Source organism: Venturia canescens, chromosome 2, assembly GCF_019457755.1.
Source record: "Venturia canescens isolate UGA chromosome 2, ASM1945775v1, whole genome shotgun sequence".
NCBI classification, from domain to species: Eukaryota; Metazoa; Arthropoda; class Insecta; order Hymenoptera; family Ichneumonidae; genus Venturia; species Venturia canescens.
In genome coordinates this window covers 11,964,650-11,980,361 of record NC_057422.1, presented here as the reverse complement: position 1 = coordinate 11,980,361, position 15,712 = coordinate 11,964,650, and the positions used below count along the sequence as shown (strand labels likewise).

At 37.6% G+C, this 15,712-nt stretch overlaps 4 protein-coding genes across 9 annotated transcripts in view; 1 reads left to right on the top strand and 3 right to left on the bottom strand.

Annotated features, from left to right (window-relative positions):
• Positions 1 to 1,647, bottom strand: part of LOC122406559 (guanine nucleotide exchange factor for Rab-3A-like) — a 46,548-nt gene extending 44,901 nt beyond the window's left edge. The window contains exon 1 of the mRNA XM_043412081.1: positions 1,456 to 1,647. The gene's annotated coding sequence lies outside the window, so the exon portion shown is untranslated. The remainder of the gene's footprint in view (positions 1 to 1,455) is intronic.
• A 420-nt stretch (positions 1,648 to 2,067) lies between these two features.
• LOC122406560 (lipase 3-like) lies at positions 2,068 to 7,172 on the bottom strand. Its single transcript, XM_043412082.1, has 7 exons — positions 6,692 to 7,172; positions 4,961 to 5,141; positions 4,761 to 4,875; positions 3,599 to 3,839; positions 3,348 to 3,506; positions 2,976 to 3,203; positions 2,068 to 2,894 (listed from the first exon to the last, which is right to left on the bottom strand). Exons 1-7 carry the CDS (start codon positions 6,863 to 6,865, stop codon positions 2,691 to 2,693), a joined length of 1,302 nt encoding a protein of 433 aa, XP_043268017.1. The 5' UTR covers positions 6,866 to 7,172; the 3' UTR covers positions 2,068 to 2,690.
• rig (rigor mortis) lies at positions 5,194 to 13,709 on the top strand. Of its 6 annotated transcripts, none has more exons than XM_043412071.1 (9): positions 5,194 to 5,507; positions 8,018 to 8,345; positions 8,750 to 9,111; positions 9,396 to 9,719; positions 9,965 to 10,220; positions 10,299 to 10,530; positions 10,621 to 10,705; positions 10,947 to 13,129; positions 13,247 to 13,709. In XM_043412071.1, the coding sequence occupies exons 2-9, from the start codon at positions 8,037 to 8,039 to the stop codon at positions 13,483 to 13,485; spliced, it is 3,990 nt and encodes a 1,329-aa protein (XP_043268006.1). In that variant the 5' UTR covers positions 5,194 to 5,507; positions 8,018 to 8,036; the 3' UTR covers positions 13,486 to 13,709. The 6 variants fall into 6 exon arrangements, with proteins under 6 accessions (XP_043268006.1, XP_043268009.1, XP_043268008.1 ...); XM_043412074.1 differs by lacking the exon at positions 5,194 to 5,507 and adding an exon at positions 6,484 to 6,507 and having other exon boundaries at positions 8,023 to 8,345; XM_043412073.1 differs by lacking the exon at positions 5,194 to 5,507 and adding an exon at positions 7,492 to 7,512.
• Positions 13,699 to 15,698, bottom strand: Nup37 (nuclear pore complex protein Nup37). Its single transcript, XM_043412090.1, has 4 exons — positions 15,387 to 15,698; positions 15,155 to 15,308; positions 14,756 to 14,953; positions 13,699 to 14,416 (listed from the first exon to the last, which is right to left on the bottom strand). Exons 1-4 carry the CDS (start codon positions 15,398 to 15,400, stop codon positions 13,796 to 13,798), a joined length of 987 nt encoding a protein of 328 aa, XP_043268025.1. The 5' UTR covers positions 15,401 to 15,698; the 3' UTR covers positions 13,699 to 13,795.
• Positions 15,699 to 15,712: the final 14 nt, after the last annotated feature.

The following is a 15,712-nucleotide window of genomic DNA, read 5'->3' as shown; positions in this document are numbered from 1 at the left end:
GCCCGAGACGAGTCGTCGACTCTTTCGCATAAATATCACGCGGAAACATCTCCGGGAACGAAGCAAGAGAAACCTGACGGTTCAATGGCCCGAGACGGATTTTATAATGGCTTTCGCACTTAATATTGTACAGAACTAAAAAAAAAATAATAATAAAAAAAACTGCAGCAATATCAACATTAAACGCCACACTCGTGCCTACTTTCAGTGCTCTTAGAATTCCGTCAAACTCTCTCATCAATAACGCGATCCCTCGTAACGAGGTGATAAAAAATTGGAATAAATTTCTCTAAAGTTTCTTTTTCTTGCTCATATTTGGTTACTTCACTTTTTACCATCATTTATCCCATAGAAACGTCATTATTGGATTTTTCAATGTTGTGAAATAATTCATCGCGCGACAAGCCTCAAAGCTGTCAAAAAAGTAGTGAAAATATTTTTTCAAATTTGTAGGAAAAGTGTATTCTCCAAATAGGCACTTTGTATGCATCCGTAAAATATACAATTTTCATCCGGGGACGTAGGAAGTTTGATTAAAATTTCGCTTGTTATCTGCCTTAATCACACGGAACGATGAAACTATAATTTCTCGGGGAAATAATATTCTGGTTACAAGGAACTGCATCTGCGCCACTAGAGTTGCTTTGTCCCTCCGCAGGGAATGTAAAGTCGAAAACACTGTTGCGATGAGTCAGTTGTATGGCGTACTATTCCCAGAGGTTATGTCTTCAAGCGTATTTTCATCATATAAAAGTCTCTCGAAAGTACGACGTACGAGAGTTCTCCCTAAGAGCGAAAGAAAGATTCCTAACGGGTCAAATATTCGGAATACCGACGAGCCAGCGACGAGTATTACTCAAGAATAGCCTTTGCTATTTTTCTGCGGCGCTGACACTCGCGAAGAGGAGCACGGAACAATGGGAGGTTAAATGTCTTGATAAATTTTTTCGTAAAATTTCAATCGTAGTACGCGATGTCGAACACATTTCGTGTGATATTCTAATTGACAAAGTAATGGGAAAAAAGCAGATTCGAACAATGAAGAATCGCGATCAAAACAAAATCTCAAAACTCGCAGCCGAACGCAAAAAAATACGAGGAATCTAAACTCAAAAAATTCGTAGTGAAGTGAACTTGTAAACGACCATAACAGTTTTTTTGTATCAATATTTATACGATTAAATGATTTAATGGAATCTGAAGATTTCCTCAAAAAAAAAAGAGAAATCGTCAGCACTGAAAATACTAAATAAAATATCAGAGTTCGAACGGATGTCTCAAAACGAAAGTACGAATATATATCGAAAGAGAAACGTGAAGAAGCAGCAATACATAAAGCAGACCGTATCGCATCTTCGAGAGTATCGACCGATCGTGGACCAACTTTGTTGTGACTGGAGAAAAAAGCATGCGAGGGAGAGAGAGAGAGAGAGAGAGAGGTAAAGTGAAGCTTACTTGTGCAGGCTCCAGCGTCATCGGCTTTCGTTGACATTAGCGTCAGAACTGCAATTTTTGTCTCGTACGTAAGAAAATAAACACAATTTCGTTAAATGAATATTATGATTGAACATTCAAATTGGCCGTTTGGCCTCACTGGCACGCAAAGCATTCCCGTAAAATTCGAATTAAACTTCCACGGAGCCATTCGCTTTTCACACACCGAGCGCGAAACAAGAAGCGTGCGGTGTGTGTAAAGATTTTGGGTGGGAGATGCGAGGGTGTCAAACGGCAGCCGCGGTATTTTCAACCGCGCAGGGCGTTATCTAGCGGACCCATAACCAATTACCAATTGATTTCCGATCGAGCACGAGTTACCAACGGTCAGCACGCCTTGAAGCTCACACATACATCAAATTTCAATAATATATATACGGCACACGGATCGACCTACATTATTTGATCGAATCAATTTTTACGGAAATGTTGAAATAAGATTTTAACATTTTGTTCAATTTTCATGTATTTCAATTCGACTGTAACCAAAAAATATGAATAAACGAAAAAAACAAACAATCAATTTGAAGATATTTCGAAAACGAACGAATGGAAGAATAAAAAGTCGAAGAGTTGAAAATCTTTCTTTTCAAGTATTATTCTGGAAGAAAAATGAGAAAATTCATATTCGACATTGAAAAATAAATGCCTAAATCTATTCCTAGTACACAGTCTACAGGCCAGCGAGTATTTAGTGGATTTTTCGAAAAATTTCTTATAAATACCAAATTATAAATTCTATAAAATTATGCTATTACACTGATAAGCGATTAGTACTGCCATTAATATCATATTTGCTGATAAAATGTGTTGCGGTGACAATGGAGCATTTTATCACGAGTGACTTTTGCATAATATTATTTTCATAATTCGCAATCGTCATTCTTTTTCATCGTTCTCTATCCAAAAATGATATTTTTCTTTCTCAATTTATTCTAATTAATATTAAAAAATCGAAATTAATTTTGAGAAGAGCTTGAAAGAGTTTTACCATAAAAATGTTCAATTTGATGAACGATCATTCCAAATGTGATTGCGAACGTATTTCAACGTTGGTTGACACATCACAAGGGCACGAGACTTTTTGGTTGGTGCAAAGCTGTAGTTTACAGTCTGAAATATGTCGATATTTGTAACGACGTGAAAAAACGTGAAATAAATGGCAGTCCAGGCAATAACGAGCACGACGCTTCTTTTCAGATTCTGATTATTTCGAACTGTGCATGAGAAATTTTCTTGATGTTCGTGTTTCGATATCGTTCGACGACGGTGAACACGTTTTCATAAACCAGCTTCGGCGCGTCGATCCCCCAAAGAAAATCGACGTGATTGAATTTTGGGAACTGCACTCTAAACATTGCGATTTTGTTCGGTAACTGCTTCCACAGAGAATCGACGTCCTAGAAAAACAAAGATTGCACGTTTTCTCACTCTTCTCTCAACTTATTTTTTTAATTAACAGAATTCCTTGACTGTCTTACGACGGAGGATGCGAGCCAGTCGTTGTCAGCGACGAATAAAGCAACGGGTACTTTTACTCTCGAGATATCATAATCCGGTGGGGAAGTGTTGTTATAATATTCACGATTCTTCGAAGCTCCGTAATCATAAGCTTGGAAACGACCCGAGTTTATTTCCTGGCCGTAATGAACGAGAGTTTTTGTCGATGTGCCAGCAGGCGAATGGCTCAATATTACTGGCATCAGCGTCTGTAAAATTTAGTAAAAACGATTTTTTTCTAAATTGTTGAAAATCTGCTGTATTCTTATGGCTTTGGTAGCGTTACAATGAGATTTCTTCCAAGATAAATTCATCAAATTTCGACTATAAAACAAAACACTCATAAAACTTACTTCGTTGAACTGAGCCTTGTCGAATCCGCAAATAACGAACATGGAATTCGCGCATATTTTTTCCTCCAACGTGTCTATTTCGCAGCCATACCTCGCGAGGAATTTCAGTAATATATTTTGTGGCAGAAATTCATCAGCACCGAGAAAATGGGCTATCAACTAAAAAAAGCATCAAACGTCATTATTTTTCATCTCAAAAATGAAATCTTCGAACAGATGTTTGCGAATGGATTGAAAAAATAATAAACGACCTTAATGTCGTCAGCAAACGGAGCGATGATTTTCACTGGACTCTTCAGGTGGCTCAAATAAGCGACTGGGGCGAGTGCAATCATGAGCCTGACCCTATCAGCGATATCAGGCCTCTTCGATGCCATCACGTAGAACATCGTTGTTCCCATCGAGTGTCCTACGTAGACGAGACTATCGTTTTTTAAGTTCGTTATGTATTCTATGACTGCTGGCAGATCGTACAGGCCCATTTCGTTCCAGCTGTAAAATTTTCGGTTGTGAATTAATTTCGCTTTTTTCAATGTTTTAATTCAACTGTTTGGAAAAAAATCGACCCCTTGGCCCATTTTTTTTTCCAACGTTCATCTAATTTTTGTAATCGATTGATTTTACATCGAAATTATGAAAAAAAAAAAACTAGAAAAAAGGGAAGTGAGTTTGGACTGCGCGACGATACAATGTTGCCATGCTAAACCATGTTAAAAATATGAAGAATTTTAAAATTATAAGAATTTCATAAAATTTGGTAAATGTATTCTTTAAAAATTTATAAGACAATATAAATTTTTTTCGATTTTTTCTATAAGCATAGAGTTTACATATAAACAGTTATAAATCTCGCGAATAATAACTTCGATTTAACGCTCAATTATGGGATAACCATGTGGTAAAAAAATTTGAAAAAAATTGTATTCGTGTACTTGATGCCAAAGAATGTTATCACGAAATTTGATCAAATTCTGATTATTTTGATTTCGTGATCCACCCTCCTTAATCGGTCGACTGGAAGCTGTTTTTCAGTTCTTGTGCCAAAAATGGTACGAGCGCTGATCCCAACTGAGGACTTAGTGTGTGCACTTTGTATTTCGAAAAATGTTTCATCAAAGTTTCTCAAAAATGATCATCGAATGGAACGTAATTTTTGTGCTATTTCGAGATTATAGACTCGAGTCGAGGCTCAGAGTCGAAGTCCGTTCAAATCAGCTCCACGTGACAATGAGTTTAAAGATTATACTCTTGATTTTTCATTTTTTGGTTGATTTTTGAAATTTAAGTGAATTTTGAAAATGATCGAAGTGCCAAAACAATGAATGTATTGAGTAATAATAAATAAACAATAAATAAAAAATTGCAAACTTTTTTAAAAATGTTGTTGAGGCTCTGGGCATTCGAAAATATTACCTGAAATCCCAAAATTTTGAGTCCGTCGTCGAAAGTGTTTTGTGAGCCCGGGAGTAAGTATTTCCACGAGCATTACCGAGCCACACGTCGTAGCCCCGGTCGGCCAGAAGGTAAGCTGTCAAAAAACGTCGACTTTGTATCATTGTGGGAGTAACAATAAATTGATGCATAAATGAATAAATCAAAATATATGGGGATACCAAGCGCTTTAGATTTTCCAGTTATAACCCAATCGGCAGAACTGCTCAAAAGTCCATGCTGAAGTAAAACTGGAGTGGATCCCGGCTCTCCGCGTATCCGATGGACTTCGAGGATGTATCCATCGACCGTAGTGATCATATGAGCTTCTGCTGGATAACCGGCTCTCTCTATCATGTCCAACTGCCAAAACAACAACAAAAATTAACGTCGACGCTGAGGGGGGCGTGGTCAGCGCGCAGTTCGCCCTGGCGGTCACCGCAGAGTCGAGGATTTGTCGGAACAAGTGAAAAAAAATCGGGTGTTTGCACGACTTTTGAAGAATTAAATATTTAAAAAAATAAAAATAAAAAACGGTTGTTAAAAGTGAGAGATGCGTGCGATCATTCATGGGTAATGGAGGGGACGGTGAAAAAATATTCCAAAAAATGGTAAAACTGTCAGTTTAAGGAAAATCGCGAATTTCAGTGTTCGGAAAAAAGAATAATTCGTGCACATCGTTCATCAATCATTTACTGATTGATTGACTAAATCGGTGGGTTTGGAACGGTGAGAATCTTCACTTTTTTTTGCATTGTTTGGACCTTCGGAGTTGCGAGTTGAATGTTTACGGGTGAGACGATCTCATCGCGCGACCGAGGTTTGAAGGACAGGAGCGCGACCTCTAACGGGTTAGCTGCGAGTAAAAAAGTTTGGTGGTTGTTGGTGGCATTTTTGTGCGAGTCTATCCTAAGAGTCGAAAATTCAGCTCTCACAGGAGAAATTTTCGTATCAAAATTTCAAAAGGAAAAATTTTATAACTCAAATCTAATTATGACAGTAGCGTATCGTAATTTCCGGTTACAAAGATAATTCTGCAACTACATATCAATACAAGGCGGTCGAATGCGTTTTCAAATCACAATTGTGACTCATTTTTGATGTGTGACAAATAACGCTGAACGCACAACCTCCGGAGCGTTGTCAGTGAAAATCGTGTGTATATGAGTCAACAAATCGCACGAGACTGGATGTTTGAACTTTGCATTTTCGTAAGCGTTCTCTCGATATGCAAAAAATGTGTATGTGCAGTGGAAATAAAAACTTTGAAAATTGCGTCATTAATTTCTTATTAGTACATTCATTTTATAACACGAGGCCTCCGGCAAGAACAATTCATTTTTTCGAAACTTTTCTTACTCGAACTGATCACTTTATGCGATCGTTCGATTAAAATTCAGTAATTGAACACATCAAAACTAGAACAAGTTCAACCATTTTTGTGACGCTTTATAGTCTCGCGCCATCGTGAAAATATTTATTGAAAAATAACTAATAAACTCAAAAAAAAGACAACAATGATGACCAGAATTTTTTCATCGTTTCATATAAAATTTTATATTTTCTTTTAAAGTTTTACTGAAGTTTTTTTGTTGGTGCCATTATTCCTGGAATATTTCAATAATTCACTTTAACTCGATTCCACATAGCCACACAGTGTTCACTTTCGATGCGATGAATATTCGATTTATCGTGAGTTTATAAATCAACATAAAGAAGTTTTTTTCCGGTAATATTCGAAAAGTATCATTTTCCCACCCACTCTTATGACGGTCGATTCAAAATAGACATAACTATCTTGTAACGACGTTTATGCAAGGACCTGTATCTCCCTCATGCGTGTGCTTTGCTAAAAGACTCTAGTCTAAGTATATAAAAGTACACAAAAGAAAGTATGTATAAGAACTACTTACAGTGGATGAGTCGACATCGGGGTTGATTTCTGGTATTTTCTCGTATTTTGGTAGATACACCGACGAGAATAGCCGTGTCAATGGATTTCCGTTAATTTCATTATTGAGTTCAAAACCTTCGATTGGTAAGCTTATTATGCACGTGAATAGCAGGGAAAGCGGAATGTTTTTCATTGTGAATAACTCGATGTGCGATTTGGTCAAGAAGAATTTGCTGGAATTATTGATGAATTGTATAGGATTGCAAAGCTCGTTTATTGAAAACACAAAAGTCCCGATGATCAATCTACGCCTCTAAACGGTCCGCATTGTAATGCAGACGCACGAGTGGTCACCGGTCGCCAAGAGTGTTCGTACTCGTCTGCTCAGCGCTGAGCAAATATTCTATTTGTTTTTATCTTGGCAGAAAACAAAGCCAAAATCAGCCTCTTACACGCCGTGTTTTTCTAAAAATCCAATCCATCTTCCCATAACGATACGCTCTGGCAAATCCACGATGTCTTTCCCTCATTGTTTCATTTATTTTTTTCTTTTTTTTAATTCCTAATGGCTTATTTTTCGAAGCCACACACGACCCTATCTCAGCAATATTCATTGCAAGTTATTGTGAGTGGCTGCTACGATATTAGGTAGAATCTACTACGTAATCGCATGTTGTGTCGTTAGTGAATATCAGAACGCACCCAATTAAAATTCGATTTTCGTCCAATAAAATCGAAGAATCACGTAGTAAAATTATTACGCGAAACTAATATATACAGAAATTACCAATCAGAGTGTTTTTACCGACCGCAGAATCAGCTGATCTCTCTTTGCCTCGTGTTCGTGTGTATTTCGATATATATATTATATACTTTGAGATATATCGCTGCATGTATATCGCGATAAAACGTAACTCACACGATTTTCGTATATTTATCTCGTAATATTATATAATTTCGTAATAATGAACTCATAATATAATTTAAAACTTTTCTGATACGGTCGACTGATAAAGTTGAACAATTATAATTGCGTTCGGTAATATTTCAAATATTCACTCTTTCAAAAGTGCCGGTTAACCTCGAAAATTCAAATTGGTTCCTGTTTCAATAGTCGGCGAAAGTATTTATCTGTTACTCCATGAAGAAAACAAAATCTACAATAGACACAAAAAGCTGGACAATCGAAAAAAATAAATTGAAAATTAAAAAATTTTAAATCGTGCAAACATTTTTGAATTTCGTGTATCCTAGTAGCATATTTTGGCCTATCAAGTTGCAACAATTGTAGTCAGTTTCTTATAACTTTGTGTGATTGAATTTCTTCTGATGTATCATTTTTTAGAATAGATCGATAGGCCAAGATGAATGAAGTTACATTGCCTCCGTCGCCAAATTGGTACCTCAACAGCATATTGTCTTGTGCTAACGATGGAACAGTCGCTTGGGGTGCCAGAAATTCTATAGTTGTGGCCAAACCACAGGAGAACAGCAAAAATCTCAGTTATTCTCTCATCAGTAACGCACATCCCGACAAGGTTACTAGTCTTGCATTTTCTCCAGAATATGGACAACCGCATAAGAATCTCCTCATATCTGGAGGAGATGAACACATAGCAAGGATATGGAATTTGGACACTATGAGCGCCATATTGTCTCAACAATATATTGATGTAAGCAGCTCCACATGTTTATTTATCAATTTGTTCTGAGCACAATATTACAACTGCATTGTAGCAGTACTCGTCCGTTTAGATAAATATATAATTGGTAATAATTTTATTTGTGGAGGAATGTTGATGAATCCCTGATTGCATTTTCATTTACACATGTGAACAATTTCAAAATCCAACATGAACTAATTTAAATTGTGCACTATTGAAATTCTGTCAAATTAGTTTTTAATCCCCTATTTTATTGTAATTTTAGGTGAAATCAGCGAGTTTAAAGAAAAAATATGCTAATAAAAAAATGTCCTATTTTGTTCACCTGTAAATTTTTCAATAACCCGAATTAATATCTGAGGCATATAATTTATATGGTCAAAAAATAATTTATCATTATTATTGATTGCCAGACAAAACAAAAAGTTATAGCAGTCGATTGGTCAAAATGCAATCCAGATCTCGTGTGTTTCGTGAGTCACGAGGGTCTTCTAATGGCTTGGACTATTTCTTACAACGGTTGCCAATTATTTTCATTTGGCAAATTAACCGCCACGTGTTTGGCATGCTCGCCTCACAAGTCGAATATAGTTGCGATGGGATGTAAAAGTGGTCTTGTATACATCCTGAACTTGCAAGGGAATGGGACTATAAATTATAAACTGAGGGGTCACGATGTCGAGATCACGAGTCTCTCTTGGTGTCCTATTGATGAAAATATTGTTACTGACTCAGGATCTAAGGATATGCTTCTTGCTTCTGGAGCAAAAGACAAGTAAATTTCCTCATCATATATCTGCAGAGAAATCCAATTTTTCAACTGTTTGTATTCCATAGGAGCCAAATTAAATAAGTAAATTGTCTACCAGAGTATTCTTCAACAATTTCACTTTCACCACTTTAAAGAGAAGGATTTTTTGAATTTCAAATACGTATAAATCAACCCAAATTTTCCTAAAAAATTTCAATCATTCTTTTTTCTAATTTGAATAAATGAATCTGTGGAAAAGAAACTTTCTGAAACCAAAAACTTTGTCTACTTTCTCCCTTGGTTTACAGATTTGTATTCGTGTGGCGAGCAGGTAGTGATGGACGCTATGAATTGAATATTCCTATGCCAGTTGCGCCAATGAATTCAAGCCAGCACAGAGTTAAAATGCCCGCCTCCGTCGGAAATTGGACGGCTGTTTGTTGGTCCCAACCAAAAACACTTATGGTCAGTTCTTCCTGGGGTGAATTAATATCCTGGGATCTCACGAGTGGTGCTAAAAATCAACCTACTTGCAAACTCTTACATGCTCATCATACGCGTGGATTATTTTGCATTGCGGATGTGCCAAGAAAGGCTCCGACAGAGGAAAAAACTTGGAGAAATTCTTCACCGTTAGTAATTTTTTGTTAATCAACAAATATGAGCAAAACTCATTATTCATTCGAGGGGTTACTTTTGAAACGAGGGATAGATTTATCAAAATTTTGACATTGCGACTGCGGATAAAACATGTTTAAATACAATAGAAGACAAAAGTGGGCTAACAGGCAAATAGATTTTGGAATTTCCAAAATGAAGCAATGAAACAGTTTTAAAAAAATAAAATTGTTACTAAAAATAAGAAAATGCTCCACAGTACAATCGTATGGACACTCGCGCAAGATCGTCAAGTGATAAAAAGTTCGGTGATGGGCCCATTATGTACACTCGAATACAGTACACCTACTCAAGGTGGATACATTTACTGTATGGCTGCTTGTCCTCTGGATACTTCGCGAATAGCTTTTGGTGCTGGAGATGCGATGTTAAGGTTGTGGAATTTATCGGAGCCTCACCAGACAACTTTCGATGTGACAACGCAGTGGCAAAAAATAATGGGAAAAATTCGATCGGTAGATTACATTTTCTCCACTTTCTCGAGTTGAATACTTCGGAAAACGTTACCATAAACTTTGACGATTATTATTTAGATCGCTTGGCATCCGGAAAAAGAAAATTTATTGGCTTTTGGAACTGGCGAGGGACGTGTCGGTGTTTGGGACACGAATTCGAACACGAAACCCCCGATTCTGTATCGTCAGTACCATCGGCATACTGTTTATTCTCTCGGATGGGGTCCCAATCCGGATAACGAAAGTTTTGTTCTTTACTCCTGCGGTGATAACGAACTCGTCTACTATCCATCGGAAAAACCTACACAAGGTATTCTCATCCAAATTTGACGTAACAAATGAGACGAGCAAAGTTGCTATTTTTATTGGAGTATTTCACGTTTTTGGTTTATTTTTACAGAAGCCAAGTGCATCGTGAAAAAAAACTGTACGGAGTTCGCCTGGAAACCAAACTATACTTGTATCGCAGTCGGTTACAACGATGGGTAAAAGCACTCCACAATTTTGAACTATCCAAAATTACCCAAATCACTAAGTCAATAAAAGTTTAACATGGTTCAAAGTTTCATTTAAAGTTAAATTCTAACGCAATTTTCTTTGAATTATGATGCAATAAATGTTTTGGCTAAAAAAAAATGTGAATGAAAGTTGGAGTGATTGCTATGCAACTTGAAAAGTCTCTACTAACAATAACGAAAAATAAAATTAATATTTTTTTTTTTTCAGAGCAATTTCTCTCATGAGCCGAAATTTCAGCGAAATTGGTAAACCATTTTATGCAATGAAGAACGCGGTGCAGTGTTTAGCTTGGCATCCTGACAGTACTTCGACCGATTTGGGTTTTTCTCCACTACGAAATTATCTGGCAGTTGCGATAAATTCGCCGACGATAACGATTCTTGATGCAACGGAGTTACTGAACGTTCTAGAGAATTCTAAAGTGTCAAACGAAATTGAAAGGACTGCCGAAAACGATTTGGCGCGGTTTAAAATCGTGGCGAGTCTGACAGGGCACAGCGACAAAGTAGTTTCACTGGCATGGAGCTCGCACTTCAGTGGGTACTTGATATCCGCAAGCTATGATAACACAGCGCAAGTTTGGAGCATCGAGACGCAGCGGCTCATCGCAACTTACACCGGTCATAAAGCACCGGTGCAATGTTGCATGTGGAGTCCTTTGAATCCGGACTACGCAATAACCGGCTCGTCTGATTTTATCGTGCGGGTTTGGAAAATTTCGGATCAGGAAGTCGTTCAACCTGTTGAAAAAATATATCAGAAACGTATAAGAACGAAGAAAAGCAAGAGCAAAAAAGCAGCTCAAGAAGTACCTAATGAAATGGCTCCAGAGACGAAAGCATGCGAGTCAGAACCGTTGAAATCGGAAGTTCCGGATCAGACTAAGGAAAGTGTTCATATTAGTAACGGTCTAAAGCCAATAAAGGAAAAACCAAAAAAAGGCTCTTATCTTTCGGCGTATTCGAAACGTTTGTCTGATAAGTCTGCTTACGTTGAATCACTTCGAGATCTTATGACTAAAGATTGGAAAGTCGGGACGGATGTGGTGGATGAAAAAACGGATGAGAGTACTGAAAAAATTCCAACGATTTTTGGCAGCTCGAAAAATATCACGATGATTTTGGATCAAGAACACATTTCTCTCAAGAGTCAAGCTCATTACAATATGAGCACAGAAATAAGTATGTGGAACAATGGCTTGAGGAAAAATTTGCAAGAAGCCATAGCGGAGAAGAGATTAAATGATTTTTTGGTGTCTCTCTCAGCTGGTCTGTCTATGAAAACCTGGCAAGAGACTTGCGAAGCTTACGCGACTCAATTAGTGTTTGAATCGAATCCCACAAAGGCTGTTTCTTATCTTCTTTCCATTCATAAGATTCATCGTGCAATCGAAATTTACATTGATCAAAAAATGTACAAAGAAGCTTACGTTCTCGCGAGATGCAAAGTTGACAAAGAAGATGAAATATTAACGAAGATTCTCAACGAATGGGCGAACAACGCGAGCAGAGACGGTAATTTCGAGGAAGCAGCTCAATGTTATGTTAAACTTGGGGATTTTGCAAAAGCCGCTAGACTTTTGAGCCGACGAAAAGATCTCAAAGTTTTGGAACTCAGTGCGGAACTTGGACAACTCACCAGTGAGCCCGGGTTGTCCGAGTCTTTGGCCGAACAAGCTTTCAACGAGTGTCTTCTTGTTTCGGACTGTGCAACTGCAAGAAAATTTGTCGAAAAATTTTCAGAAATAAATCATCGTCGAGCACAGTTAGAAGTATTTGAAGAAATGAAAAAAATTGTGGCAAAAGTTATCGATCCTTGTACGATGTCCGCGTGGATTGAGGATGGAGGGGGAAGTAATCTTTTGGAAACATTGCGATCAAAATGCGAGAATAATCTTGATCATTACAATGTTTTGTCACAGGCTACAAATTTCTCTACTCCAGAAAACGAGCAAATGCTTTGGATCACTGCGAGTCATTATTTAGCATTATACGCAATCGCGGATTCGTTACAAAAACAAATTTGCCATTTAGTTGCCGCTGTCGGAGCCGTTTCACAGTATGAAACTGTTTATCCAACGAAAACAAACAGCAACGGTGGAAGTTTACTGATCAGATTACTCGTTAATTTAGAAAATACAAGTCCTGAAAACGAGAATAGTTTATTTGTTAAAAATGACTTGAGTGTTTGTAAGAGTTTACGAGCTTTCTTGTGTCTCGGTCTTCTCGATTGGCTCAATTCCCACGATATTACTGATCTCAAAAATCTCGACAAAATTTTGAGACTCGTCGAAAACATGTTAGAGGATACTCTCAATAAGCAGAGCGTCGAGTACTCGACAATGACGAACGAGATCAACAAACTCGAGACTTCACTCGCAGCTGCACTCGGTATGATAAAAAACACTAAGAACCATTTATGGATTTGATTTTCAAGTTTTAACGATACAAATGAAATGGAACACTTTAGCGAATTTTTTAAATAATTTTAGAATTTTGGATTTTCAGGAAGTTTTCAAAAACCTGAGGACGAAAATGAAGACAAAGAAAATAGGAAGCGTCTTCTCGAAAGATTGGATCACTTGAGGAACGAAAAAAAACGTTTTTTGGAAGAACGCGTTTGCGCGCCCAGTCCAATGCTCGCTTATAGCAAAGCGACCGAATTAGCGAGTATTCTAGCGGACGGTGACACTAAGGATAGTTTCACGAAAACCCTGACCGAGACATGGTTGAAAGCGATATCCTAAAGCAGTATTACAATTTACCAATCGTAGAACGATTGATAAAATATCTGGGCTTTATTTTTATACGAAATTTTTTGTACGATAGCACTGAGATTTTTTGGTTTTTCTTTCGCTCCCCTTCGATAACGAAGAATACTTTTTTTCATTAAAGTTTGCAGTTTTGTTGGAAGATAGAAAACAGGCAAAATTTTCATTTCAGGAATAAAAACACTTTTATACAATTAAAATATTCTCGATTATTGTATTTCATTTCGAAGCGCAATGTGGATGTTTCGTTGGCAAATTGGCACCGATGCAACCTTTCGTTGGTCCATCACTTTGAGTTCAAACGCCAGAAGAAAAGTTCACGATCGTTGGCAGCACAGAGGTAAGGTAATTTGTGATGCCACGTTATACTACCAACCAGCCGAACTTTACCGCACATAACGACTTGTTTAGTCCGCAAATTCGTGACTTTTACGAGATTATCAGGACGACCGAGACTTGCAACGAGGTTCTCGTTGCCCCGTGCAAATTTCACAGATAGACCGCCTTCGATGTGAAGCGTTCGGCTTTCCGTCGGACGACTGGGTCTCGAAACATCCCACAGTAGTAGCTCACCAGATGCCAGACAAACGACCTTCAACGGATTTGGTCCCCAGTCGGCACATGTCAATGGAATAACTCCAGCATCTAACGACATTATTGCCTGCTGACTCCTCACGTTGTACATATGAATCAAACCGTTTTTTTCGGCGACTAACAATTTTCCGGATTCCTCGGTATGCCAACAAACGCTCATTCCTGGCGATGTTAGATAAAAACTGGTCACATACTTTTGTTCCTCCTTCACGGCCCACAACTTGCACGTGTGGTCGTCCGACACTGATGCCAAAAGTTCACCCTCTGACTCGTACGACAAATCATTTATGTAATCCTTGTGGCTTTCCAATATCTGAAACAGGTTTTCAATTTTATTGAGATAGACACAGATGTAAACATTTTTGCAAAACCTGCAAGTATTCAAATAAGTGTGCATTCGTCAGTTTTTCAATTTTACTCTTATACAAGAATATTAGAAATTCAGTTTGCACAAGAGAGTTTGTATTCTTATGGTGTTGAGTCAGATATGAAATGATCCAGAAAAACTAACGAATATTTTTTTAAATATGAAAAATTATAAAATTTTATGTTTTATGTATTGAGTAAATTAATTTGAGAGAGAATATACCAAGGAAGGTAAAAATTGTAAAGTCTTGACTCTTCGATGAGAATCATTCTCATAAACATATACCTCATAAACATGAACATCATTCAGATTACTGTTGTAAAGTCGTATCTTAAAATCTGCCCCAGCTGCGCAGAAAGAAACAATTTTGGGAACAACGCTCAGCGAAGTGTCCGGACTCCAGGCAATTGTGTGAACTCTGGTATCGTGATGAAATGTTCTAAGGGGTTTGTAAGAAATATCCTCGATGAGTTCATCCTCGTCCTAAAAATGTTAAAAGTTTCAAAATTCATGTGTAGGATAGTTCACCGAATGAGTTTTTTTTGCTATTTATGGTTACGATTTGATGTGTCCTTTGTAGTAGGAAAATATTTAAAATGTTTTGAAGAGCTCGAATTGTTTACATATTTCTGTTGGGGAAAAAAATAAAACCAAATTCCACCGACGCAGTGATGGGCTAAGTACCTGGAAATGGACCGTTCCTACGATAATTTCCTGACTAAGAGCGATGCAAATAAGATGTTGTGACCATTCGTAAGGTGACAGCTCGACGCAATGTATTTGGTCGGAAAAACATAGTTTGGTAGTTGGCTGAGTCACTAGAGCCTCGTCCATTGTTCTGTTAGTGCAGAGCAGATGAACAAACGTTTTTCAGAGGGTTTCTTCAGCACTGAGCAAAAATTTGGGGTAAACTTACGAAACTGCCGGCATAACCCCCAATAATCCAATGTTCCTTATTCAAACCCCGTGAGTCTATATATATAATATTTGTATAGACTGTCGCACAGACATTAAGCTAAAGTTAACCTTATATTAATTTCAGTTGCTTTTCTCTAAAAGTTAGGTCAAATGATTATTTAGGAACGCAAAAAAAGCGATCGGTCGTGATGAACCTTGCAAGTTTTGAAAATAACGAACACAGGGGTTATAGACAAAAAATGCGCGAAAATTTGACCGCGTTATTACAAAACGAGATTTTTGAAGAGATTTCGACACGCCTGGGGGGCGCTATGATCGCGCGCT